Genomic DNA, 26,379 nt, shown 5'->3' with positions numbered 1-26,379 from the left:
TAGCTTAAGCCTTTGCAACTTGATTACATTTTAGTAAGAAAACTATGCAAGTCAAGTACCAACACAGAAGTTCTCACTACACTTAGCTATCTACACATCTACACTGACTTTGTCCACTGCCAAATCATTCATTCATCATTCAACAAACATTTATTAAATAATTATATTTGCATAGTATTCCAAGGCTGGAGGATGGAAATGGAAATATTAATTCCCCAAGGCTTTGAGGGAAGAAACAAGTAACAGACAACAGATTGAGGTGCTAAAGGCCACAAAGGATGGAATTGGGAAACTTACAAGTGTTCCACAGCACTTATTTGCAATATCTTTCTTCTGAAAATAGTGCTCATAAATGGAGAACAGAATTTTGAATTCAAGAACCAACAAAAAGGTTGTTTTTTTTTTTTACAGCAGAAACAGAGCTGTAAATTAGTGAGGATTATTTAGATATGAGACTCACACCCAGAACACTTTGCTAAACCTACCAATTATAAGGATCCATGGAAATGCTGAGAGCCATCTAGTGAAGTCAATCAGACCTGCCATTATAGTCAGTTGCTTTTTGCTGTTAATCTTCTCAGTTACTGTTTATAAACTTACCTGAAGAAAATTAATTACCCTCTTCTCTGTGCCCTGTATACTTTACTCATATTTCTGTTATTTAATTGCTAAATAACAATTAAGCTAATTATGATGTAATAGAAACAATTGGACCAGCATCAAATTCCATCTCTGAAATTTAATAACAGCATTTCTTAAAGAAAATGAATTTACTCTTTCATTAAATGCTATCATTTCATCTGTAAAATGGGAATAGTAGTAACCCGCCTCATAAGCCTATTATGAAGATTAAATAAGACAATGTGTGTACCTAGACCTGGCAGATAGAAGATGCTCAGTAATTGCTGAATGAATCAAATGAATGACTATCCACATACTTAACCTCTCCCTCTTGACTCTTATTTGTGTATGTAGCTCAGTTACCTGATAACAAGTTTACTGAAAGTAAAGACAGTATTCAATTTATTTCCCCCTCTATCCTAGGAACTCAGAGAGTATGTACACTCAAGAAATGTTTGAAGGAATAAATGAATGGCAGTCTTGGTTGGAGGATTTTTCTTTCTTTGAATAATTATTTAATCTGCATATTGTTTCAGATGATATTATTTTTGAAATACTTCTATCTGGTCTGTGTGAAATTATGGTATTTCCATGAACTATTTATCAGAAGAGGTAAATAATAAGTAAATATAATAATATCTGTGTAGAGTTTCTTCAAAAACTACCTGTTGGAAAAGGATTTAGGTGATATTATCACATCCTTCCTAAAGTAAGCCTTCCCTGAAGAAATGTTGCCTGCATAATGATGAAGCTTAAAAACGGAGAGAATTAGATAGGGTGACATTTTAAAAGGAAGTGCCTAATTGTTGCTGGTAAGCATGCTAATGATGTCAAATTTATTTAATGCTTCAAAGAAGAGGGATTTTAGAAGCACTAGATGGCATTTCCATCTAATCTAGCAAGTTTCAGTTTCATCTACATTTATTCAGTCATAGGATCATTGATAACCCTGAAAGTAAAGGGATAAATGTGTTGAAAATATTCTTCCACGGTTGGGGAAGGAGTTGGTATTTTAACTTAACTTTACAGCCCTTGAAATGTATCTCGCTGTCCCATATAAGGTTTAAAGGAGCTGACTGATTTTATTCAAGCTTGGTACATGATTCAACTTAAACTACCTATCTTTATCTGTCTATGGTCAGTAAGCCATTTTGTTTCACAGTAAAACTCATTAAATGAATAAGTTTTATATTTTTTTCTGATATGTTTCTGTAAAATTTATTATATGTATGGGTAAAAATTATAACCAAAAAAAAATTGAGGGTTGGCTACCAATCTTTAACATTGCTCAGCAGTAGCTTAAAACTTCTGAACTTACACAGCCTGGATGGTAATTATTAGAAGTTGTTGCTTTCATGTGTCCAAATTATAATACTTTTGTCAATTCATTAATGATATATAGATAATTCCTTCTGACCTATAAAAAAAATTATGAAGTATAAGAATATAAGTCCAATATTAGTATTATTTCTTCCAGGTCTGAATATTAACAAATGCCTCCCTATTCATTTATCATTCATCATACATGTTTGATCACCTACCACGTATTAGACATTGTGTTGGAAAAACAGAGGAAAAGATATGGATCATACTCTCTTAAGTACCTCAGAGTATGAAGGACAGACAGACAAAACAAAAATGGTGGGGTTTCGTTGTGTGAGTCATGACAGAGGTGAGCGCTGGGGGCTCTGCATTGCAGAGAAAACCATATAAAGCAGAGTATACCTGGTCCAAATCCTGATGGATTAGTTTAAATTATCTGCACATCTCCACCCCCACATCAAAGGGAAAACTATGATCCAAGCTCTAAGAACCTCATGGGTAAAATTACCAAATTAAGAAACTCTGTGGTGCATTTGAGGAACTGCTGAATGTGGGGATTGTGGGAGGCCGCAAGAAGGAAAAGAGACAGAAAGTAGAGCCTTATGTACCATGACAGGGAGCTTTGATTTCTTTTTCTTAATCATGTGCAGCCAGAGGATTTGACATAAATGGGGATTGTTAAATAATCAGAGTTAGATCATTTAGCTGCCATTGTAGAAGGTATGGAGGAGAGCAAGGCTGCAGGCAAGGAGAAGACTGCCAAAAGAAGGGAATGGATATGAGTAAATTTGAGGAATAGTTAGCAGAACTTGCTTGCTGGTTGGATGAGGCCTGAGGCCGAGTAAGTGGTCTAGGATCTCTGACCAATCCAAGCAAAGAGGAAGATCATGGTTAGACTTGAGGGGAATAGAGGAGGAGGATGAATTCAGATTTGGTGTAGGTTAAATTTGAGATGAGCAGTACTGCTAAGTGAAGAAGACAATAGGCATTTGCTTGTACAAGTCACCACTGCACAAAGAGATGTTAGATGGAGATAGAGATTTGGTAGCATCACCACACACGGCAAACTTTGAAATCATGAAAGTGGATGAAATTTCCCAGGAAGCATGTATAAGGGAAAAAGAGAAGAGAGCTGAAAGCTGGGGAATATTAACTTTTAAATGGCTAGTCCTAGAATCGAACAGAAACACCAAATGTTGGAAATGAAATAAAGTAAACCAAGAATGGCATTACAGATTCTTTAGAAAGAGAAAGTTTCACTAACAAAATTGTTTCCCCAAAAATGTCAAATGTGGCTGGATTAAAGATGGCAGCATGAGAGGAGAGACAGAGGCTTCCTCCTAAAACTGGATACGATTAGCAAATATAGTTGGTGCAACTAATCCTGAGAGTGCAACAGGAAAGAGGATGGTGCCAGACTGTACAAACCTAGAGAAAAGAGCAGACCTCATGGAACAGGGTAACATACCAAAGCTGTGGCTAGGCAGGACCTGAGCCCTTCCCCCACCCCAGCTCACCAGCAGGAGGAAGAGAAATGGAGCAGGGAGGGAGTGGAGGCCTGGGACTGCTGAATACCTAGCTCCGGAGATCTGCTCTGGATCAAACATACATTTCATGGTGCTTTCATGATACTCAAATGATTACCAGGTTGGAAGGCTAATAAAGGCAGAATTCCTAGAGAGACTGGGATTCCAGCCACTTGTGGAAAGCAGGGATCCATATCTGGCTGCTCTGGGACAAAAGCTCATACCTGTGTGCTTGGCCCACTGGTTAAGGCAGTGGAGACAGGCACAGCAGCTGGGAAGCAGGGAACAGCTATTACCTCCCCCAGGCACCAATACCACTCCCCTGCGACTGCCGACATTGCTTCAGGGGCTGAGCAGCTCCAGAGTAGAGCTTCTGGACACTAGAGGGCGCCATATACAAATATGAAACACCAAAGGAAACTGGTCCAGAGTAAAATTAATATAAATTCGGAGAACGATTGAAATGATATGGACTTTATGACTCTTACTGAAAGGGAGTTCAAAATAAAAATCATCAACATGCTAATGGAGGTACAGAAAGATATCCAAGAACTCAGGAATGAATTCAGGTCAGAGATTCAATCACTGAAGAGCATGATGGAGGGTATTAAAAGTAGGTTGGATACAGTGGAGGAGACAATAAATGAAATAGAAACTAGAGAAGAGGAATACAAAGAAGCTGAGGCACAGATAGAGAACAGGATCTCTAAGAATAAAAGAATATTGAGAGAAATGTGTGTCTAATCCAAATGGAACAATATTTGCATTATAGGGATACTAGAAGAAGAAGAGAAAGAGAAAGGGATAGACAGTGTCTTTGAGGAGGTAGTTGCTGAAAACTTCCTCAATCTGGGGAAGGAGATAGTCTCTCAGGCCATGGAGATCCACAGATCTCCCAACACAAGGGACCCAAGGAAGACAACACCAAGACATATAGTAATAAAATTGGCAAAGATAAAGGAAAAGCAAAGACTATTATAAGCAGCCAGAGAGAGAAATAAGATCACATACAAAGGAAAGCCCATCAGGCTAACATCAGACTTCTCAGCAGAAACCTTAAAGGCCATAAGGGAGTGGCATGATGTGTTTAATGCAATGAAGCAGAAGGGCCTGGAACCAAGATTACTTTATCCAGCAAGATTATCATTTAAATTTGAAGGAGGGATTAAACAATTTCCAGATAAGCAAAAGCTGAGAGAATTTACCTCCCACAAACCATCTCTACAGTCTATTTTGAGGGACTGATATAGATGGAAGTGTTACTGAGGTTTAATAGCTGTCACCAGAGGAAATAAAACCACAGTAAAGAAAGTAGAACAGCTAATTACAAAGCAAATGCAAAATTAAATTAACTATTCCCAAAGTCAATCAAGGGATAGACAAAGAATACAGAATATGATACTTAATATATAAAGAATGGAGGATGAAGAAAAAGGAGGAGAAAAAGAAAAGAACCTTTAGATTGTGTTTGTAATAGCATATTGAGTAAGTGAAGTTAGACTCTTAGATAGTAAGGAAATTAACCTTAAACCTTTGGTAACCATGAATCTAAAGCCTTCAATGGCAATAAGTACATACCTATCAATAATCACCCAAAATGTAAATGGACTGAATGCACCAATTAAAAGACATAGAATCACTAAATGGATAAAAAAACAAGATCCATCTATACGCTGCCTGCAAGAGACTCACTTTAAACCCAAAGACATACACAGACTAAAAGTGAAGGGATGGAAAAAGATATTTCATGCAATTAACAGAGAGAAAAAAGCAGGAGTTGCAGTACTTGTATCAGACAAAATAGACTCCAAAACACAGAAAGTAACAAGAGACAAAGAAGGGCATTACATAAAGATAAAGGGGTCAATCCAAAAAGAAGATACAACCATTATAAATATCTATGCTCCCAACACAGGAGCACCCGCATATGAGGAACAAATACTTTCAGAATTAAAAGGGGAAATAGAATGCAATGCATTCATTCTAGGAGACTTCAACACTCCACTCACTCTGAAGGACAGATAAACCAGAAAGAAGATAAATAAGGAGACAGAGGCACTGAACAACACACTAGAACAGATGGACCTAACAGACATCTACAGAACTCTACACCCAAAAGCAACAGAATACACATTCTTCTCAAGTGCACATGGAACATTTTCAAGAATAGATCATATGCTAGGCTACAAAAAGAGCCTCAGTAAATTCAAAAATATAGAAATTGTACCAACCAGTTTCTCAGGTCACAAAGCTATGAAACCAGAAATAAATTACACAAAGAAAATAAAAAATTCCACAAATACATGGAGGCTTCATAACATGTTCCTGAATAACCAATGGATCAATAACCAAATAAAAACAGAGATCAAGCAATATATGGAGACAAATGACAACAAGAATTCAACACTGCAAAATCTGTGGGATGCATCCAAGGCTATGCTAAGAGGAAAGTATATTGCAATACAGGCCTACCTCAAGAAAGAAGAGCAATCCTATATGAGCAGTCTAAACTCACAATTAATGAAACTAGAAAAAGAACAACAAATGAGGCCCAAAGTCAGTAGAAGGCAGGACAAATAAAGATTAGAGCATAAATAAATAAAACTGAGAAGAATAAAACAATACAAAGAATCAATGAAAGCAAGAGCCAGTTCTTCGAGAAAACAAACAAAATACAAAAACCCCTATCTAGACTTATCAAGAAAAAAAGAGAGTCTACACACATAAACAGAATCAGAAATGAGAAAAGAAAAATCACTACGGACACCACAGAAATACAAAGAATTATTAGAGAATACTATGAAAAATTATATGCTAATAAACTGGACAACCTAGAAGAAATAGACAACTTTCGAGAAAAATACAACTTTCCAAGGCTGACCAAGGAAGAAACAGAAAATCTGAACAGACCAATTACCAGCAATAAAATTGAACTGGTAATCAAAAACTTACCTAAGAACAAAACTCAAGGACCTGATGGCTTCACCACTGAATTTTATCAAACATTTAGTGAAGACCTAATACCCATTCTCCTTAAAGTTTTCAAAAAAATAGAAGAGGAGGGAATACTTCCAAACTCATTCTATGAGGCTAGCATCACTCTAATACCAAAACCAGGCAAACACAAAAAAGAAAACTACAGACCGATATGGCTGATGAATATAGATGCAAAAATACTCAACAAAATATTAGCAAACCTAATTCAAAAATACATCAAAAGGATCATCCATCATGATCAAGTAGGATTTATTCCAGAGATGCAAGGATAGTACAACATCTGAAAATCCATCAACATCACCCACAACATCAAGAAAAAGGACAAAAACCATATCATCATCTCCATAGATGCTGAAAAAGCATTTGACAAAATTCAACATCCATTCATGATAAAAACTCTCAACAAAATGAGTATAGAGGGCAAGTACCTCAACATAATAAAGGCCATATATGATAAACCCACAGCCAACATCATACTTAACAGTGGGAAGCTGAAAGCTTTTCCTTTAAGATTGGGAACAAGACAGGGATGACCACTCTTCCCACTGTTATTTAACATAGTACTGGAGGTTTGAGCCACGACAATAGGACAAAACAAAGAAATACGAGGAATCCAGATTGGCAAGGAAGAAGGTAAACTGCCCCTGTTTGCAGATGACATGATATTGTACATAAAAAACCCTAAAGAATCCACTCCAAAACTACTAGATGTAATATATGAATTCAGCAAAGTTGCAGGATACAAAATTAATACACAGAAATCTGTGGCTTTCCTATACACTAACAATGAACTAGCAGAGAGAGAAATCAAGAAAACAATTCAATTCACAATTGCATCAAAAAAAAAATACCTAGGAATAAACCTAAGCAAGGAAGTGAAAGACCTATACTCTGAAAACTACAGGACACTCATGAGAGAAATTAAAGAAGATACCAATAAATGGAAACACATCCCATGCTCATGGATAGGAAGAATTAATATTGTCAAAATGGCCATCCTGCCTAAAGAAATCTATAGATTCAATGCAATTCCTATCAAAATACCAACAGCATTCTTCAATGAACTAGAGAAAATCATCCTAAAATTCATATGGAACCACAAAAGACCTCAAATAGCCAAAGCAATCCTGAGAAGGAAGAATAAAGCAGGGGAAATTACACTCCCCAACTTCAAGCTCTACTACAAAGCCACAGTAATCAAGACAATTTGGTACTGGCACAAGAACAGACCCATAAAGCAATTGAACAGACCAGAGAGCCCTGATATTAACCCAACCATATATTGTCAATTAATATATGATAAAGGAGCCATGGACATACAATGGGGAAATGACAGCCTCTTCAACAGCTGGTGTTGGCAAAACTGGACAGCTACATGCAAGAGAATGAAACTGGATTATTGTTTAACCCCATATACAAAAGTAAACTCCAAATGGATCAAAGACCTGAATGTAAGTCATGAAACCATAAAACTCTTAGAAGACAACATAGGCAAACATCTCCTGAATATAAGCATGAGCAACTTCTTCCTGAATGCATCTCCTCAAGAAAGGGAAACAAAAGCAAAAATGAACTCGTTGGACTACATCAAACTAAAAGGTTTTTGTACAGCAAAGGACATCATCAACAAAACAAAAAGGCATCCTACAGTATGGGAGAATATATTTGTAAATGACACATCCAAAATATATAAAGAACTTACACATCTCGACACCTAAAGAGCAAATAACCCGATTAACAAATGGGCGGAGGATATGAAGAGATGGTTCTCCAAAGAGGAAATTCGATGGCCAACAGACACATGAAAAGATGCTCCACATCACTAATCATCAGGGAAATGCAAATTAAAACCACAATGAGATATCACCTCACACCAGTAAGGATGGCCAGCATCGAGAAGTCTAAGAACAACAAATGTTGGCGAGGATGCAAAGGGGAACCCTCCTACACTGCTGGTGGGAATGTAAACTAGTTCAACCATTGTGGAAAGCAATATGGAGGCTCCTCAAGAAACTAACAATAGAAATACCATTTGACCCCAGAATCCCACTCCTTGGAATAAACCCAAAGAATACAACTTTTCAGACTCAAAAAGACATATGCACCCCTATGTTCATGGCAGCACTTTTTACAATAGCCAAGATATGGAAGCAATCTAAGTGTCCATCTGTAGATGAATGGATAAAGATGTAGTACATATATACAATGGAATACTATTCAGCCATAAGAAAGAAACAAAATCCTACCATTTGCAACAACATGGATGGAGCTGTAGGACATTATGCTCAGTGAAATAAGCCAGGTGGAGATAGACAAATGCCAAATGATTTTCCTCATTTGTGGAGTATAACAATGAGGCAAAACTGAAGGAACAAATGGCAGCAGACTTAGAGATTCCAAGAATGAACTAGTGGTTACCAAAGGGGAGGGGTGTGGGAGGGCGGGTGGGGAGGGAGGGAGAAGGGGACTGAGGGATATTATGTTTACTACACATGGTGTGGGGGATCACGGGGAGAACAGTGTATCACAGACAAGGGACATAGTGGATCTCTGGCAACTTGCTGCACTGATGGACAGTGACTGCATTGGGGTATGAGTAGGGACTTGATAGAATGGGTAAATGTAGTAACCACATTGTTTATTCATGTGAAATCTTCATAAGAGTGTATATCAATCATACCTTAATAAAAAAATGTCAAATGCTTCAAAAGGTTTTATTCACCTCTTCACTCCTTTATCTATTAATTCACTCAATAAATAGTTATTGTGCTTGTAGTATATTCTGACCACTAACTATATATAGTTGCTAAACAAAATAAATCCTGTCCTGAGATAGATTACTTTTAAATTAAATTAACTGAGCTTAAATAAATGGGCCAAGAAATAATACATGTGTAATTTCAAAACATGGTAAATGCCATGAAAGAATGCTAAGAGTTATAAAGTGCTGCCTGGATGTGATTATTAGGTAGTTATTGGTAGCCTATAAAAACTGGTAGCCTTACAAGTAGTGATTCTATAGCATCTTACTACACTGGTGGACAGTGACTGTAATGGGGTATGTGCTGGGGACTTGATGATGGGGAAGTCTAGTAACCATAATATTGCTCATGTAATTGTAGATTAATGATACCAAAATTTTAAAAATAAATAATTAACTGGTAGTCTTAATAGAATAGAAGAAGTGAGCAAAATTGCCACCAAATTGCCATGGTTAAGAAATAAATATGAGGAAAGAGTGTGGAGGAAAATAATATAGGCAACTCTTAAGAAGCCTGTGTGTGATAAATGATAGAGCAGAAACAAAAAGAAAACAAATACAAGGATGATCTTTTATTGCTGCTTTACAATATGGGAGGATAAAGCGTATTTGTAGCCTGAAGTTGGAAGGAACCAACAGTAATAAATAGCTATAAATAGTTTTTAAAGTGAGAAAATAATTGATGAAATTGGAAAAAGTAATATGAGATATAACATATTTCAGGTGGATCCAAATGAACTGAAGAGACACTACAGGAGTTCTACAAAGTTTCAGGTAGGTGACTCACAATTCCAAAATTGTTCAAGTAATCCATTATCATTTTGACTTTACATCTCATATATAAACTTCTACAAAAAAAACTTACTTCCTTTCAGAATTATAACCTTTGTAACCAAATTTGTGCAGGTGAAGTTTTGTTAGGTAAAGGCGAACCTGAAGTTTTTACCTCTCAGTAATTATATGATATACTTTCTTTTAAGTACAAATATGAATCTTTATCAGACAAAACAAAATCGTAGCGCTCACATTTAAATTCTGATTTAAACATCAGTAAAGGAATATGGAGTATACTTTGTCTTGTCCATACAGAATGCTAGTCTCCAATTCATATCGAATGATGATTTTAAAAGTCTGTAAAATCGTTTCTAATTCTGTTGTTTCTTTCTTGTTCATATAAGCAAAATAAAAAATAGAAAAGCAATTATTTGAATAACAGTTTCCTTTCCTTTAAGAACATAATATTCCAAATAACATAAATAATCCAAAAGATAAAGTCATTATCTTTTATTTGTTTCTTCTCTGAGAAATAGGCAGAGATTTGGGGTTATCCAAGGTTACCAGTCTGTATGAGTGAATTCCAGCTTCCTGTCTCAAGGAAAATACCTTACTTACTGATCTCAATTTTTGTTTAAAAATACAAATCTGGGTTTAGGTGCCAAATTGTCCCTATTAGTAACCTTTGGTGATTAAAATCTCTTTTGATTTGTTATCACCAAGGAATTTTATTTGTAAAAAATTGCCACACATTTAGGCATATTCATAAAAGATCTACACTACTTTGATGAACTCCAAAAAGAGAATGAATATTATAACTGCCACAAAGATTATTCCAAACTCTTAACCACTTTCTTAAATTTGCATAAGGGCCAATGAACTCAGATATTTAATTTGCATTTACACTTTACATTTAATTGTATATTTATTTCATTGTTGTCACTCCTTTCAAATTCCCTTAGCACATCCTGCCTGTCACATGGCATTGTATTATGCTTATTTTTGAGCTTGGTTACTCCACTGTTAGATTGTTAACTCCTTGTGGACAGAAACAGTAACTTACTCCTATTTCAACTCCACATGCTTTGCAAAGTGTCTTGTACAGATCACACTGTTGGTCAATACTTGGGAATGAGAAAGATAAGAACTGTTATCTCTACCTGCAAACACACACTAATGTGTTACTATCAAATATGACTAATGACAATTTACATAGATAAGTCAAGGGGGCAGTGGAGAAAGTAGATAAAGAGCAAGTAATAAGATCATTATTCTGACATATTAGGTCTAATAAAGTTATTTTGAAAGTGAAAATATATATATAAGTATGATTTGAGCCAGTAAACATGATTTCTAGAATAGCACTAGACAAGTCAATAGCTCCAGGCTCTTGCTTATTTGTAAGACATTATTTTAGCAACTATTCTGTACACCTTTCAACTTAATACCAGTCTCAATATCTGTAGAGTAAAATCAATGAGGTTTGATGATATGGTGCATTTTCTAAACCAATGCCTTTAGTAAGTAATTTGTTTATAATAGCCAATTGGGTTAATTCAAACAGAAAATTCCATTTCTTTTCAATAGCACTAGGTTATTGTGAAATTCTGCTACACAATTAATTACCTCAACTCTCTACTTCATATGTATGGCCTTATAGGAAGCTCTTAACTGCTTTTAATTGTTTTAAATAGATTAATTAATTAATTAATGATTTTAAATATGCCCTACTTTGCAAGACCACATAAAATTCATGAAAATGAATAATTATCTTCAATGAGAGAACTTTTATAGCTATCATTGCAGTAAGGAAAGTATGTAATTGTGATGTTCATTACCAGGGTAATAGAAAGCCAAAATAATTAAAATACAAATTTCAAAATATATATTTTTATCTGTAATGGTACTTTAAGTACCTTCTCCCATTGGAGCTGCTGATTAGTTATAAATGGAATTGATTTCTTTCCTCTCCTCTCTCTTAGCCTGCAGTCTCCAATAGATACTTCCACAGCAATTTATTGTTAGCAATATGATCTAAAGTAGACAGCCGAGAAAGAATTGAGGAGTCTGGATGAACCACAATGATATAATCAGTCCCGAACACTGGGGAGTTGGCAGAAACATGAAAATATATCTCTGCAATGAATGTGCAATGGTTTCAAATAAAATCAAGAATGGGCTTGATTTTCAATCCAAAAGCCTCACATTTTAAACACCATTAAGATGTATTTTAGCATTAGCAACTGTGCTATCTCTGAAGCATATGACAACAAAAATCCCAGCAAACACAGTACCTGAGGAAAAATCAGATGCATGGAGGTGGAAATGATGCAATGGAAGCAGTCTCTAAAATAGTGTTCTCATGTTCATGGTGTTAAATGCCTTTCAATGGTACCATGCATATTTAACTAAATATGCAATTTCATACTAAACAACAGAAAATTCATGTTGACTGGTTAGCTCATACATATATTGGTATAAATCAGTCCTTGTCCAAAAAAGCATGTAAATACAACATAACTGTGAATTTTTGTTCTTCCAACAGTTGGATGTTGCATCAGTAATGCCATTAGATGTTTTCTACCTCTTCTTTGGGTTTAATCCAGTATTTAGGACAAATAGAATATTAAAGGTAAAATAACTATATTTCATTCTCTTCTTATAATAATAGAAATCTATGTGATTTAATAACTTCAAAGTATAACAATCTTAATTTTTCCCAAAGTTTCCTCCATTTTTCTGCCCTCATCAATGCTATGAGTTTTAAAAACTGAACTAAGGAAAAGAATTACTTCCACTGATAGAAATTGATCTTGGTAGTTTTCAATTCTATATATATACTTTTTCTGGTATCATTAATCTACAATTACATGAGGAACATTATGTTTACTAGACTCTCCCCTTCACCAAGTCCCCCCCACAAACCCCATTATAGTCACTGTCCATCAGCATTGTAAGATGCTGTAGAATCACTACTTCTCTCTGTTGCACAGACCTCCCCGTGCCCCCTCACACATTATACATGCTAATCTTAATGGCCCCTTTCTTTCCCCTCCCCCTATCCCGCCCTTCCCAGTCAGCCTTCCCAGTCCCTTTCCCTTTGGTAACTGTTAGTCCATTCTTGGGTTCTGTGATTCTGATGCTGTTTTGTTCGTTCAGTTTTTTCTTTGTTCTTATACTCCACAGATAAGTGAAATCATTTGGTGCATATCTTTCTCCACCTCGCTTATTTCACTGAGCATAATACTCTCTAGCTCCATCCATGTTGTTGCAAATGGTAGGATTTGTTTTCTTCTTATGGCTGAATAATATTCCATTGTGTATATGTATCACCTCTTCTTTATCCATTCATCTACTGGTGGACACTTAGGTTGCTTCCATTTCTTGGCTATAGTAAATAGTGCTGCAATAAACATAGGGGTACATCTGTCTTTTTCAAACTGGGCTGCTGTATTCTTAGGGTAAATTCCTAGGAGTGGAATTCCTGGGTCAAATGGTATTTCTATTTTGAGCTTTTTGAGGAACCTCCATACTGCTTTCCACAACGATTGAACTAATTTACATTCCCACCAGCAGTGTAGGAGGGTACCCCTTTCTCCACAACCTCGCCAACATTTGTTGTTTGTCTTTTGGATGGTGGTGATCCTTACTGGTGTGAGGTGATATCTCATTGTGGTCTAATTTGCATTTCTCTGATGACTAGCGATGTGGAGCATATTTTCATGTGTCTGTTGGCCATCTGAATTTCTTCTTTGGAGATCTGTCTGTTCAGCTCCTCTGTCAATTTTTTAATTGGATTATTTGCTTTTTGTTGAGGTGTGTGAGCTCTTTACATATTTTGGATGTCAACCCTTTATCAGATCTGTCATTTATGAATATATTCTCCCATACTGCAGGATGCCTTTTTGTTCTATTGATGGTGTCCTTTGCTGTACAGAAGCTTTTCAGTTTGATGTAGTCCCACTTTTTCATTTTTGCTTTTGTTTTCCTTGCCCAGGGAGATATGTTCATAAAGAAATCACTCATGTTTATGTCCAAGAGATTTTTGCCTATGATTTTTTCTAAGAGTTTCATGGTTTCATGACTTACATTCAGGTCTTTGATCCATTTTGAGTTTACTTTTGTGTATGGGGTTAGACAATGATCCAATTTCATTCTCTTGCATGTAGCTGTCCAGTTTTGCCAACACTAACTGTTGAAGAGGCTATCATTTCCCCATTGCATATCCATGGCTCCTTTATTGTATGTTAATTGACTATATATGTTTGTGTTAATGTCTGGAGTCTCTATTCTGTTCCACTGGTCTGTGCTTCTGTTCTTGTGCCAGTACCAAATTGTCTTGATTACTGTGGCTTTGTAGTAGAGCTTGAAGTTGGGGAGCAAGATCCCCCACACACACTTTATTCTTCCTACTCAGGATTGCTTTGGCTATTCAGGGTCTTTGGTGGTTCCATATGAATTTTTGAACTATTTGTCCCAGTTCATCGAAGAATTCTGTTGGTAATATGATAGGGATTGCACAGAATCTGTAGATTGCTTTGGGCAGGATGGCCATTTTGACGATATTGATTCTTCCTTGCCAAGAGCATGGAATGAGTTTCCATTTGTTAGTGTCCTCTTTAATTTCTCTTAAGAGTGTCTTGTAGTTTTCAGGGTATAAGTCTTTCACTTCCTTGGTTTGGTTTATTCCAAAGAATTTTATTCTTTTTGATGCTATTGTGAATGGAATTGTTTTCCTGATTTCTCTTTCTATTAGTTAATTGTTAGTGTATAGGAAAGCCACAGATTTCTGTGTATTAATTTTGTATCCTGCAACTTTGCTGAATTCTGATATTAGTTCTAGTAGTTTTGGAGTGGATTCTTTGGGGTTTTTTTATGTACAATATCATGTCATCTGCAAATAGTGACAGTTTGACTTCTTCTTTACCAATCTGGATTCCTTCTATTTCTTTGTTTTGTCCTATTTCCATGGCTAGGACCTCCAGTACTATGTTAAGTAACAGTGGGGAGAGTGGGCATCCCTGTCTTGTTCCCGATCTTAGAGGAAAAGCTTTCAGCTTCCCACTGTAAAGTATGATGTTGGCTGTGAGTTTATCATATATGGCCTTTATTATGTTGAGGTACTTGCCCTGTATACCTATTTTGCTGAGCGTTTTTATCATGAATGGATGTTGAATTTTGTTGAATGCTTTTTCAGCGTCTATGGAGATGATCATGTGGTTTTGGTCCTTCTTTTTGTTTATGTGGTGGATGATGTTAATGGATTTTCAAATGTTGTACCATCCTTTCATTCCTGATGTGAATCCCACTTGGTCATGGTGTATGATGCTCGTGATGTATTTTTTTAATTTGGTTTGCTCGTATTTTGTTGAGAATTTTTGCATCTATGTTCATCAGGGATAATGGTCTGTAATTTTCTATTTTGGTAGGGTCTTTGCCTGGTTTTGCTATTAATGTGCTATTAATTGGGAGTATTCCCTCCTCTTCTATTTTTTGGAAAAGTTTAAGGTGATTGGGTACTATGTCTTCACTGTATGTCTGATAAAATTCCACAGTAAATCCATCTGGCCCAGGGGTTTTACTCTTGGGTAGTTTTTTGATTACCGCTTCAATTTCTTTGCTTGTAATTGGACTGTTTAGATTTTCTGTTTCTTCCTTGGTCAGTCTTGGAAGGTTGTATTTTTCTAGGAAGTTGTCCATTTCTTCTTGGTTTTCCAGCTTGTTAGCATATAGGTTTTCATAGTATTCTCTAATAATTCTTTGTATTTCTGTGGGGTCCATTGTGATTTTTCCTGTCTCATTTTTTATTCTGTTGTTGTGTGTTGATTCTCTTTTTCTCTTCATAAGTCTGGCTAGGGGCCTATTTATTTTGTTTATTTTCTCAAAGAACCAGCTCTTGGTTTCATTGATTTTTTTCTATTGTTTTATTCTTCTCAATTTTATTTATTTCTCCTATGATCTTTATTATGTCCCTCTTTCTGCTGACTTTAGGCCTCTTTTGTTCTTCTTTTTCCAATTTCAATAATTGTGACTTTAGAGTATTCACTTGGGATTGTTCTTCCTTCTTTAAATATGCCTGGATTACTATATACTTTCCTCTTAGAACTTCCTTGCTTCATCCCACAGAAGTTGGGGCTTTGTGTTGTTGTCATTTGTTTCCATATATTGCTTGATCTCTATTTTAATTTGGTCATTGATCCATTGATTTTTTTAGGAGCATGTTGTTAAGCCTCCATGTGTTTGTGAGCCTTTTACTTTCTTTGTACAATTTATTTCTAGTTTTATCCCTTTGTGGTCTGAGAGGTTGGTTGGTAGAATTTCAATCTTTTTGAATTTACTGTGGCTCTTTTTGTGCCCTAGTATGTGGTCTTTCTGGAAAATGTTCTATGTGCACTTGATAAGAATGTGTATCCTGTTCTTTTGGGTGTAGATTTCTGTAGATGTAGTAGTTCTAGTTTGTTATTCAATGCTCCTGGGTCCTTACTTATTTTCTTTCTGGTTTATCTGCCCTTTGGGGTGATTGGTGTGTTGAAGTCTCCTTAAATGAATGCATTATATTCTATTTCCTTCTTTAATTCTTTTAGTATTTGTTTCACATATGTTTGTGCTCCTGTATGGGCGCATATATATTTATAATGGTTATATCTCTTGTCTGGACTGACCCCTTTATCATTATGTAATGTCCTTCTTTATCTCTTGTTACCTTTTTTGTTTTGAAGTCTATTTTATCTGATACTAGTACTGCAACACTTGCTTTTTTCTCCCTGTTGTTTGCATGAAATATCTTTTTCCATCCCTTGACTTTTAGTCTGTGTATGTCCTTGGGTTTAAGGTGGGTCTCTTGTAAACAGCATATAGATGGGTCTTGCTTTTTTATGCATTCTATTACTCTGTGTCTTTTGATTGGTGCATTCAGTCCATTTCATTTAGGGTGATTATCAAAAGATATGTACTTATTGCCATTGCAGGCTTTAGATTCGTGGTTACCAAAGATTCAAGGTTAACTTCTTTACTATCTAACTGTCTAACTTAACTCTCTTATTGAGCTAGTATAAACACAGTCTGATGATTCTTTATTTCTCTCCCTTCTCATTCTTCCTCCTCCATTCTTTATATGTTAGGTGTTTTATTCTGTGCTCTTTTGTGTTTCCTTTGACTGCTTTTGTGAGTAGTTCATTGTCTTTTTTGCCTTTAGTTAGTATTTGGTTGGTCTCTTTCTTTGCTGTGATTTTATTTTCTCTGGTGACATATATTTAGCCTTAGAACTGCTTCCATCTAGAGCAGTCTCTCTAAAATACCCTGTAGAGTTGGTTTGTGGGAGGCAAATTCCCTTAACTTTTGCTTGTCTGGGAATTGTTTAATCCCTCCTTCATATTTCAATGATAATCATGCTGGATACAGTATCCTTGGTTCAAGGCCCTTCTGTTTCATTGTATTAAATATATCATGCCATTCTCTTCTGGCCTGTAAGATTTCTGTTGAGATGTCTGATGATAGCCTGATGGGTTTTCCTCTGTAGGTGACCTTTTTTCTCTCTCTGGCTGCCTTTATTACTCTGTCCTTGTCCTTGATCTTGGCCATTTTAATTATTATGTGTCTTGGTGTTGTCCTTGGATCCCTTCTGTTGGGAGTTCTGTGTGCTTCCGTGGTCTGAAAGACTATTTTCTCCCCCAGTTTGGGGAAGTTTTCAGCAATTATTTCTTCAAAGACACTTTCTATCCCTTTTTCTGTCTCTTCTTCTTCTGGTACCCCTATAATGTGGATATTGTTCTGTTTGGAATGGTCACACAGTTCTCTTAATATTCTTTCATTCCTGGAGACCCTTGTATCTCTCTCTGCCTCAGCTTCTCTTTGTTCCTGTTCTCTCATTTCTAATCCATTAATGGCCTCTTGCACCTCATCCAGTCTGCTCTTAAGTCCTTCCAGAGATTGTTTTATTTCTGTATTCTCCCTCCCAACTTTATCCATTAGCTCTTGCATATTTCTCTGCAGCTTCATCAGCATGGTTATGACCTTTATTTTGAATTATTTTCAGGAAGATTGGTTGAATCTATCTCCCCAGGCTCCTTCTCGGTGGTTGTTTGGGTTTTTCTTGTCTGGATCAAATTCTTCTGCCTTTTTATGGCAATAGAGGTAGTCATGGGCAGTTGGCACATGTGTTAGCTGGGAAAACAAAGTCCCTTCCCATTTCCTGTTCGCCTTCCTCTCCTGCCAGAGTGGCAATCCCTAGTGGCTTGTGCTGGGCAGCTGCACGCTGATGGGGCCTCTGAGTCTGGTCCGGGCAGCTGCTCAGGGGGCTCTGGGTGTTTGCTGTGGGTGTGTCCACTCTCAGGCTGCTCCCCTGCTATGGCAGGGCCACCCCAGAGGGGGAATGAATGAGAGGCTGTTTATCACCATGAGGGGCCTCAGAGCTGTGCTGCCTCCCAGAGGGTTAGAGTACCCGGAGTTCCCTGGGATTCCCAGCTGCTGAGCTGAGTGTGCTGGGATGCTTCTGTCCAACTGTGAGGCCCCTGTCCCTTTAAGACTTTCCAAAAGCACTTACTTTTTTTTGTCCCAGGGGAGCTGGCTGCAGGGACCCACCCATAGATTTTACTGTTCCATTTCCCTGATATCCAGCACACCATGCACTGTGTGTCTGTGCTCCCAGTGCAGATGACGAGGGCTGGGTAATTTAGCATACTTGGGCTCCCACTCCCTCTCTGCTCCAACTGCTTTCCTCCCACCAGGGTCTGGTGTGGAATGCGTGCTCTGGTCCTGCTGGACTGCAGCTTGTATCTTACCCCCTTCATGAGGTGCTGAGTTCTTGCAGATGTAGATGTAGCCTGGCTGTTGTACTGTATCTTCTGGTCTCTCTTTTAGGAATAGTTGTGTTTGTTGTATTTTCAAAAATATATATGGTTTTGGGAGGAGATTTCCACTGCCCTACTCATGCTGCCCCTTGGCTCCTCCCCCAAATTCTATATTTTATAAGGGGCATTTTTATAATCTAAGATAGAAATGTTTTTGTACTTCTAAATAGAATTATATCTACAAATGAATTTATTATCATTTTAATTTTATTCTTTTCTGTTTGTCCTTTTTTATAAAACCATCACTGAAGGCCTGGAACATAGGCTGTAAAATGAAGAAGTTAGATTAGATGAACTCTGAATTATCTCACTCATCTAAACCTCTATAGTTTTAGAAAAAACTGCAAACACAATTTTGCATAACAAAATATTTACATACTTGGGTACAACTTAACCATCCATAAGTAGGGAACTAGTTAAATTGTGGTACATCTATATAATAGAATACTTTATAATACAAAAAAAAGAAAGAAAGAAAGAAAGGAAGTTTTCTATGAACTGATAAGCAAAGACCTCCAAGACAAACTGCTAAGTTAAAAAAAAAAATTAAACACAGCTACAGAAGAGTAGAACAACACTAACTTTTGTGTAACAGAAAGAGGAAAATATTTATTTTTTCTGTGTTTATGTAAACAATGTAATACTATAAAAAATCTAATAAACATGGTTAATTGAGGTAGGGATGGTAGGCAAGAGAGAAAATCAGGATTGATAGACACAGGAATAGGAGCAAGATTTTGAAGGTATGCATTGCCTAGTGTTTTTGAACTATGTGAACATATTATGTATTGAAAAAGATTCCAAAACATAAATATTTTATACCTTATAAATTCATTGGGTATCTAAAAACACCTCTGAAGAGAGTCAGGATGGGAAACTTCATATAAATTTTTAACAATAGCAATGATAGCTTGTATTTCCAGTGAAGACCTTCTTAAAATGAACACCAAAGATTTCATAAACTTTAGGTGATTATCTCTTTCAAATCTTGGTAAGACATGATAGCATCCCCTGAGGATGGGGTGAATCCTGACACCCTCAGAGCAACAGCAAAAGCAGCCGCCATTTGTTGAGTACATACTTTGTTAAACTTTATATTCATTATCTCACTTACATTCATTATCTAAACAACTTTATTTTAGAATGAAAATTAGCATGATGAAAAAATGTTTTCAGACATGCTGCTAGTGAGTGGCAGCATCTAGAATCTATCACATATTTTTCTGACTCCAAATTCTTTACTCTATTCAGATTGGCAAATGAACTTCAACCTGAAAGGTTTTTCCTTCTATGGCCATGATTTTTACATGTCAAGAGGGACCTTACCCTGTATGTCTCATACATTCAAGACAACTCTAGAGATTTCTGTTTTGACCATGCAATGTGGGTCTAGCTTGGGGCAGAACTTAATGTTCCAAGCAGCTTAGTGGGAAGGTCATCCTTCATCAAATTTCTAGTCTCAAATGAGAGTTTCAGGAGGCCTTTGATCAGAGATAACCAACTTTCAGATTTAGGAGGTTTCTATGGATTTAGGAGTTTTTCTAGCATTATAATAAAAGCTTATAAAATGCCAATTCTTTACACCCCATCTCTATATCACTAAGATGTTCGAAAGCCCTCTATAGTCAGTAGTGTTTTAAGTATAGGAGATCCTGAAAGTCACTTGTATATATGTCTAATTAAATAATCATTACTATTATATCCATTTTTTAATTCCAAATGTTGTATTACAGTTTCATCCTACATCAGATGAAATTTTGAACTAAATAATCCCTAATAATCCCTTCTATCTCTAAGATCCTGTGAATTTAAGCGCATTAAATAATTAAATGCAATAACTCACATATGCACACAACTGGTTTAACAAACATGTTCTCTTATTGTCCTCATTTTACGGATGAGGAAACCAAAGTACAGAAATATTAAGTGACTTTTCCAAGGCACAGGTAGTAAATGGAGGCAAGACTGATGTTTAGCTGTGTATTTCATGCTCTCGCTCTTGCATTACACTGCCTATAGTAATAAAAGAGGAAGTGGGGGGCAGGAGTGCTTGTAGGGAGTATTAGCTGAGATAGAAATAGATGAGAGCAGGAAAAAACCTTGGTGGAAATAACAACTACGTTTGTACTATATAGATATAAACTCATTGTATCCTTGAACAATGTCAAGAATAGCTAACCAATGCTGATATGTATTGAACTTTAAATTTTGTTGAAATACACATTTAATGCAACCTGCTTAAAAATAATGCTAGTGTTGAGTAACAGGACTTAACACCTATTATGATCTCAATACACTATATTATACTTAAATCCTATCATGTTTTGAGGAGAGTATGATTTTAGTTACTGTAATATGCTTTAAAAAAGAAAAAGGAGAGACATGTTTTTAAGTTTGATTTTCAACAAGCATTACAAACAAAATTATAACTTGAGGAGAAAAACAAAATAAAGCAAGAAGCTCTGGAATTTTGGCACCATGATAAAATGTACTGCCCAGAGGAAAATATCACTAAACAGACCCTAGGTTTTTTTTTAAGACATATGAAGAATTATTTTCAGTAACAAAATCTATTTTATATAGTTTTCTTTAAATAGATGTATAACACTAACACACTTTTGGATTTCTTTTGCTTGTTTTCTACATAGTATACTTCATTTTTTGAGTTTAATCATCGCCTAGAGTCTGTAATGGACAAGGCATATATCTACAGGTAAAGTATAATTCAGTGTACTTTGGGGATGGGAGAGAAAGCATTGGTACAATGTTTTAGACAGTATTTGAAGACCATGACCTCCTTACGAAAGAAAACGGGATAATCACAGACTTCTGGCTATAAAAATATAGGCTGATTATTCTAAAACAGAAATGAATATTTTGAAGTGAGATAAAAGTATGAAAATCATATTAGATTTTAGAAGAACACAAGACTAAATACTAAGACGTATTACCTGCTTCAGTCAGAACAAGTACAGATAAACATATTCCTTCTCAAGTTGAATTTACATCTCTCTCATGACAATTCATTCTAATCTGAGTTTCATTCATTTGCTCTTCTGAATTTCACTTGCACAGAGGCCTCTAGTCACAGTTAATAGTAGCATAAAGTCCCAGGAGCTTTTCAGAAATATCCAGTTAAATCAGCCTGGTGCATTTTATGGGACTCAAAGTGAAGAAGTGATCCTGGAGGCATATCTTTCAGGGAGTTGATTCACACCATCTGTGAAAAGAGAAGGAGATTTTTTTTTACACTCTGTCATTCCTAGCCAAGACACTGCAGTCAGAAAATATGCAATAGCACCATCATTTTATACTGTACTAATGAGAGTTAACAGTTCACAAATTTAAGGCATGAAGATTCAGTGGAGACTTTCAGAAAGAAAATGTTAAAATAGGCTGCATTCCAGAAACAACATGAGTGCTTACTTGGCATTTATTCTCCTTGACAGAGTTATTCGAACAACTGGATACTTGCTGTTTACTCTGCATATTAATGCCTGTACTTATTACTGGGCTTCAGAATATGAAGGAATTGGAACTACTAAATGGGTGTATGATGGTAAAGGAAACAAGTAAGCATCAAGTTTACCGGAAACTTTTATTGATTCTTCTTAACTATCTCTTTCAGTGATGAATTTCCTTAAGCCAGTGTTTTTGAAACAAAAGTCACAACTCACTAATAGGCAGTAAAAACTTTTTCGTAGGGCAGTATATTTTTAAGTGAAAGAAGGTACAAGAAAGGAGATCAGGATAGGAAATATCAGTCTGTCATACTTAGTAAGGGTGTGTGTCTGTGTGTCTTTCTGTACCCTGGGTTGACCTGGGAAATGCATTTCTTACCCTGGGTCATGATCAAAGAAGTTTGGAAGCCTGTTTTAGACAACTGAGTGGTAAGATAACTTTTAATAACTCCATGCTGATTATTAGTAATGAACTATGTTAATTACTTGCAGGGCAGGTGCAGTGGCTAATTAGTTTACCACTGAAGGGTTTTATGAGTTTATCAGTCAGCTATAACCACTAATTCAATTAAACACTTATAAAGTAACAAGGATCATAAATTAAATTTGACAACTAGTTAGATATGCAAGTATCCCAGAAATAAAAAAGATCATTTGAAAAATTTAGTGCAGTAGAATTAGGACTCAATAATGGCAAATGGATTATTTAATAGTGAGACTTCCTTTTGATCGACACAAGGGTCCTGCATAAAATACACTTCACTAACTTTCTGCTCCAATGAAATGACATTGAGCATATCATAAGGCAATGTCCTCACTGGAAAAGAGCAGGTTTCAGCAAGACTTTGAAGGGCAGCTCAGCAGCCTTGGGAAGGAAAGCAATTATACGACAGAGCAAAAAGAGTGAAGATACCACGCAAAATTACACACTACCTAGAGTGAGTAGGATGTGTATGAGAGATTATAATAACATTTTTTGAGCTTTTAACCAGAACTGATTTTTAAAATTTAAAGCGAGAAGGCCCACTGATTGGGAAAATACATACACACACAAAATACATATTCTTAGAAAATTTATAAGCAAATCTGTAATTCCCTTTAGAATAAGTGGATTAAAGTATGTTCTTAATTTAATATAATAACTAATTTATATAGAAAACTCAGTAAGGTTTATATATTACCTTATGTAAGGATCAACCATATTAAATATTGTCTAAAAGTAAGCATGTAATGAATGCTGGTAAGAATGCGGAGAAAGGGAAACCCTCCCACACTGTTGGTGGGAATGTAAGTTAGTTTGACCATTGTGGAAACCAATATGAAAGTTCCTCAAAAAACTAAAAATAAAAATACCATTTGACCCAGGAATTCCACTACCTGGATTTTACCCGAAGAAAACAAGATCCCTGATTCAAAGACATACACACCCGCATGTTTATCGCAGCACTATTTATAATAGCCAAGATATGGAAGCAACCTAAGTGTGCATCAGTAGATGAATGGATAAAGAAGAGGTGGTACATATACACAATGGAATATTATTCAGCCATAAAAAGAAAAATCATACCATTTGCAACAATATGGATGGAACTAGAGGATATTATGCTCGGTGAAATAAGCCAGTTGGAGAAAGACAAGTACCAAATGATTTCACTCATTCATGGAGTATAACAACAAAGCAAAACTGAAGGAACAAAACAGCAGCAGACACAGACTCCAAGAAGGGACTAGTGGTTACCAAAGGGAAGGGGTTGAGAAGGGTGAGTGGCGAGGGAGGGAGAAGGGGATTAAGGGTCATTATAATTAGTACTCACAATATAGGTAGGTCACAGGGAAGGCAGTATAGCATGGAGAAGACAAGTAATGACTCTATAGCATCTTACTACACTGATAGACAGTGATTGCAATGGGGTGGGGTGGGGGAGACTTGACCATATGGGTACATGTTGAAACAACATTGCTCATGTGAAACCTTCATAAAATTGTATATCAATGATACCTTAATTTTTTTAAAAGTGAGTATTTAATGTAACATCATTAGATGCCCAATCTAATAACTGTTTGTATCAAATTAGCAAAATAATATAAAACTGCATCAGAATGCCATTCAGAAAAGTGGAGCTGTTTTACTTTTCACAACCATGGATACCTCTCTGCAGCATTATTAGTGAACACATTTTGTTCCAGTGCCTAGAAAATTATTAAGAATATAACAAACATTCAATATATGTTAGATATTAAATAAGGCAAGATAAAGAGGAAGGAGAGTGAGGAAAAAAGGAAGGAATGACCAAATCTGCATTATAAGAAAAAAAACCTCAGCTTCACACATAAGAAATTCTAGCTAAATTGTGCTAATATTTTCAACTTCTAATTCCAGCTGTAGTATGGATCAGACCACCACATAGTTCTCCCTCTGAAATACAGACAAATTACTTGTATTTTTTGTTGCGAAATTACTTTTTATAAGATACAGTCTTACATAAATTACAATTACAGCTGTTTTCAATGCTTTCTGAATTCTCTGGAAGGTAAGAGGAATCTCCAAGTTCTAAAAAACAAAGTACGTACTAAAGCTGGAGTGGAATGGTAAGTTAACCACTAAGAGACAGAAATAGAGAAGATAATTTCTTAATTAGTAGAAGAAAAAAATAGAATAAGAAAACAAAAAAAGAAAGTCAATCAGTCAAAAAGACAACAAAGAAAAGAGGTTGTAGGGAGAAATTCAGAAAGGCAGGACAAATGGAAAGCACGATGTGAGATGGTAGAAACAACTTAAATATATCAACAAGCAGAGTAAATTAATATGAATTATATTCACTTACCAAAAGAGATTGTCAAGTAATATTAGTCAAAATAGACCTTTAAAAAAATGATTTCAGAGAAAAATAAAATCATCATATAATGGTAAAATTTCCATTCATCAATATATTCCAATTCTAAATGTGTATAGAACTAATAAAATACTTAAGATAAATCAAAGAAATTCATAAAGTAAAAATTAATAGACGGAAGATAAATTGGTATATACACCATCAAAGTTTGAGATGGCAACACACAACTACTGGTTGATGTAGCAACCAAAAAATAATTAGTATTGGTATAATAAAAAAAAGGAGAACCCAATTAACAGATTGATTCAATTAATATAAATAGAACTTTGCACCCAAGTTTTTCTCAATCACTCACAGCAAATTAAAGAAAGTTACTATTTCTTAAGCCGAAAAGCATGCATCAGTACTGACAAATCAAAACCTCTAGAGACCGAGAGGTCTCTGAAATGAAAGGGCTAATTGAGCCTTTACAGATGCAGCCAGATGAGGATGAGTCCTGGGACAAGAAATTCTGCTTCAGCAGCAGCAGGGCCAGTAACAGAAACAACTCCTGTCTGCCAGACTCGAGAACCTGGGCACATTTATGAAGGTCTCAAGGAAAGAAAGTTCATTAAATTCACATTGGCTACAGATAAGGAAGGCAGGCTAATGTGAAGAGGGAAAAATTGGGGGTAGGCTGTTAGTCCATAGAGAAGGCCTGTGTGTTAGTTTCTGGTGATGGTCAGACACAAGGGGGATGCGGTGGTTTTGGGGACCTTCAAGATGCTTGTTGAAATTATACTCATCCAGGAAGGTGGAGTTTTGATTGATGATCTCAACTATTGACAGATGACCTTCCCATGTCTCTTTCCTTCATTCACCAGCCTTATGTCACTCAATTTGGAACATTTCAGTATGTTTGCCTTGTCAGTCCTTTCGCAGCATGGGTATTAGACAGCCCACATTGTCTGGTATAAAATGAGCATTACCCTTCAGCTCTGCTCTGCTCATTTACATAGGACTGTCACTCAGAACCAAAGCCCAATAATCCTGTTACCAGTTGTCAGGGACACAAGTTACCATTCTTACAAAGAAAATGCTTTTAAAAGAAGCATTTTTATTTATTTTTAAGATAATTTGCATGTGGCAGTTATTTAATGTACTTGTATTTTCCTCACAGCTTTTAGACATCACCTACCCCTTCTGTCACTTTATATTACCCTTTGACTTTCTAGGGCTAAAGTGTTTTTACTT

At 36.0% G+C, this 26,379-nt stretch overlaps 1 protein-coding gene across 1 annotated transcript in view; it reads left to right on the top strand.

The window, feature by feature from the left end:
* The window catches only part of CNGB3 (cyclic nucleotide gated channel subunit beta 3), a 175,129-nt gene that overhangs the window by 77,131 nt on the left and 71,619 nt on the right, over positions 1 to 26,379 (top strand). The window contains exons 7-10 of the mRNA XM_036995840.2: positions 9,952 to 10,002; positions 12,548 to 12,634; positions 21,500 to 21,564; positions 22,301 to 22,423. Of these exons, the coding sequence (XP_036851735.2) occupies positions 9,952 to 10,002; positions 12,548 to 12,634; positions 21,500 to 21,564; positions 22,301 to 22,423 (326 nt within the window). The remainder of the gene's footprint in view (positions 1 to 9,951; positions 10,003 to 12,547; positions 12,635 to 21,499; positions 21,565 to 22,300; positions 22,424 to 26,379) is intronic.

The sequence above is a fragment of the Manis javanica genome, chromosome 2 (assembly GCF_040802235.1).
Source record: "Manis javanica isolate MJ-LG chromosome 2, MJ_LKY, whole genome shotgun sequence".
Classification (NCBI taxonomy): Eukaryota; Metazoa; Chordata; class Mammalia; order Pholidota; family Manidae; genus Manis; species Manis javanica.
The sequence above is the reverse complement of the archived record's forward strand: the minus strand, read 5'-3'. Positions and strand labels throughout refer to the sequence as shown.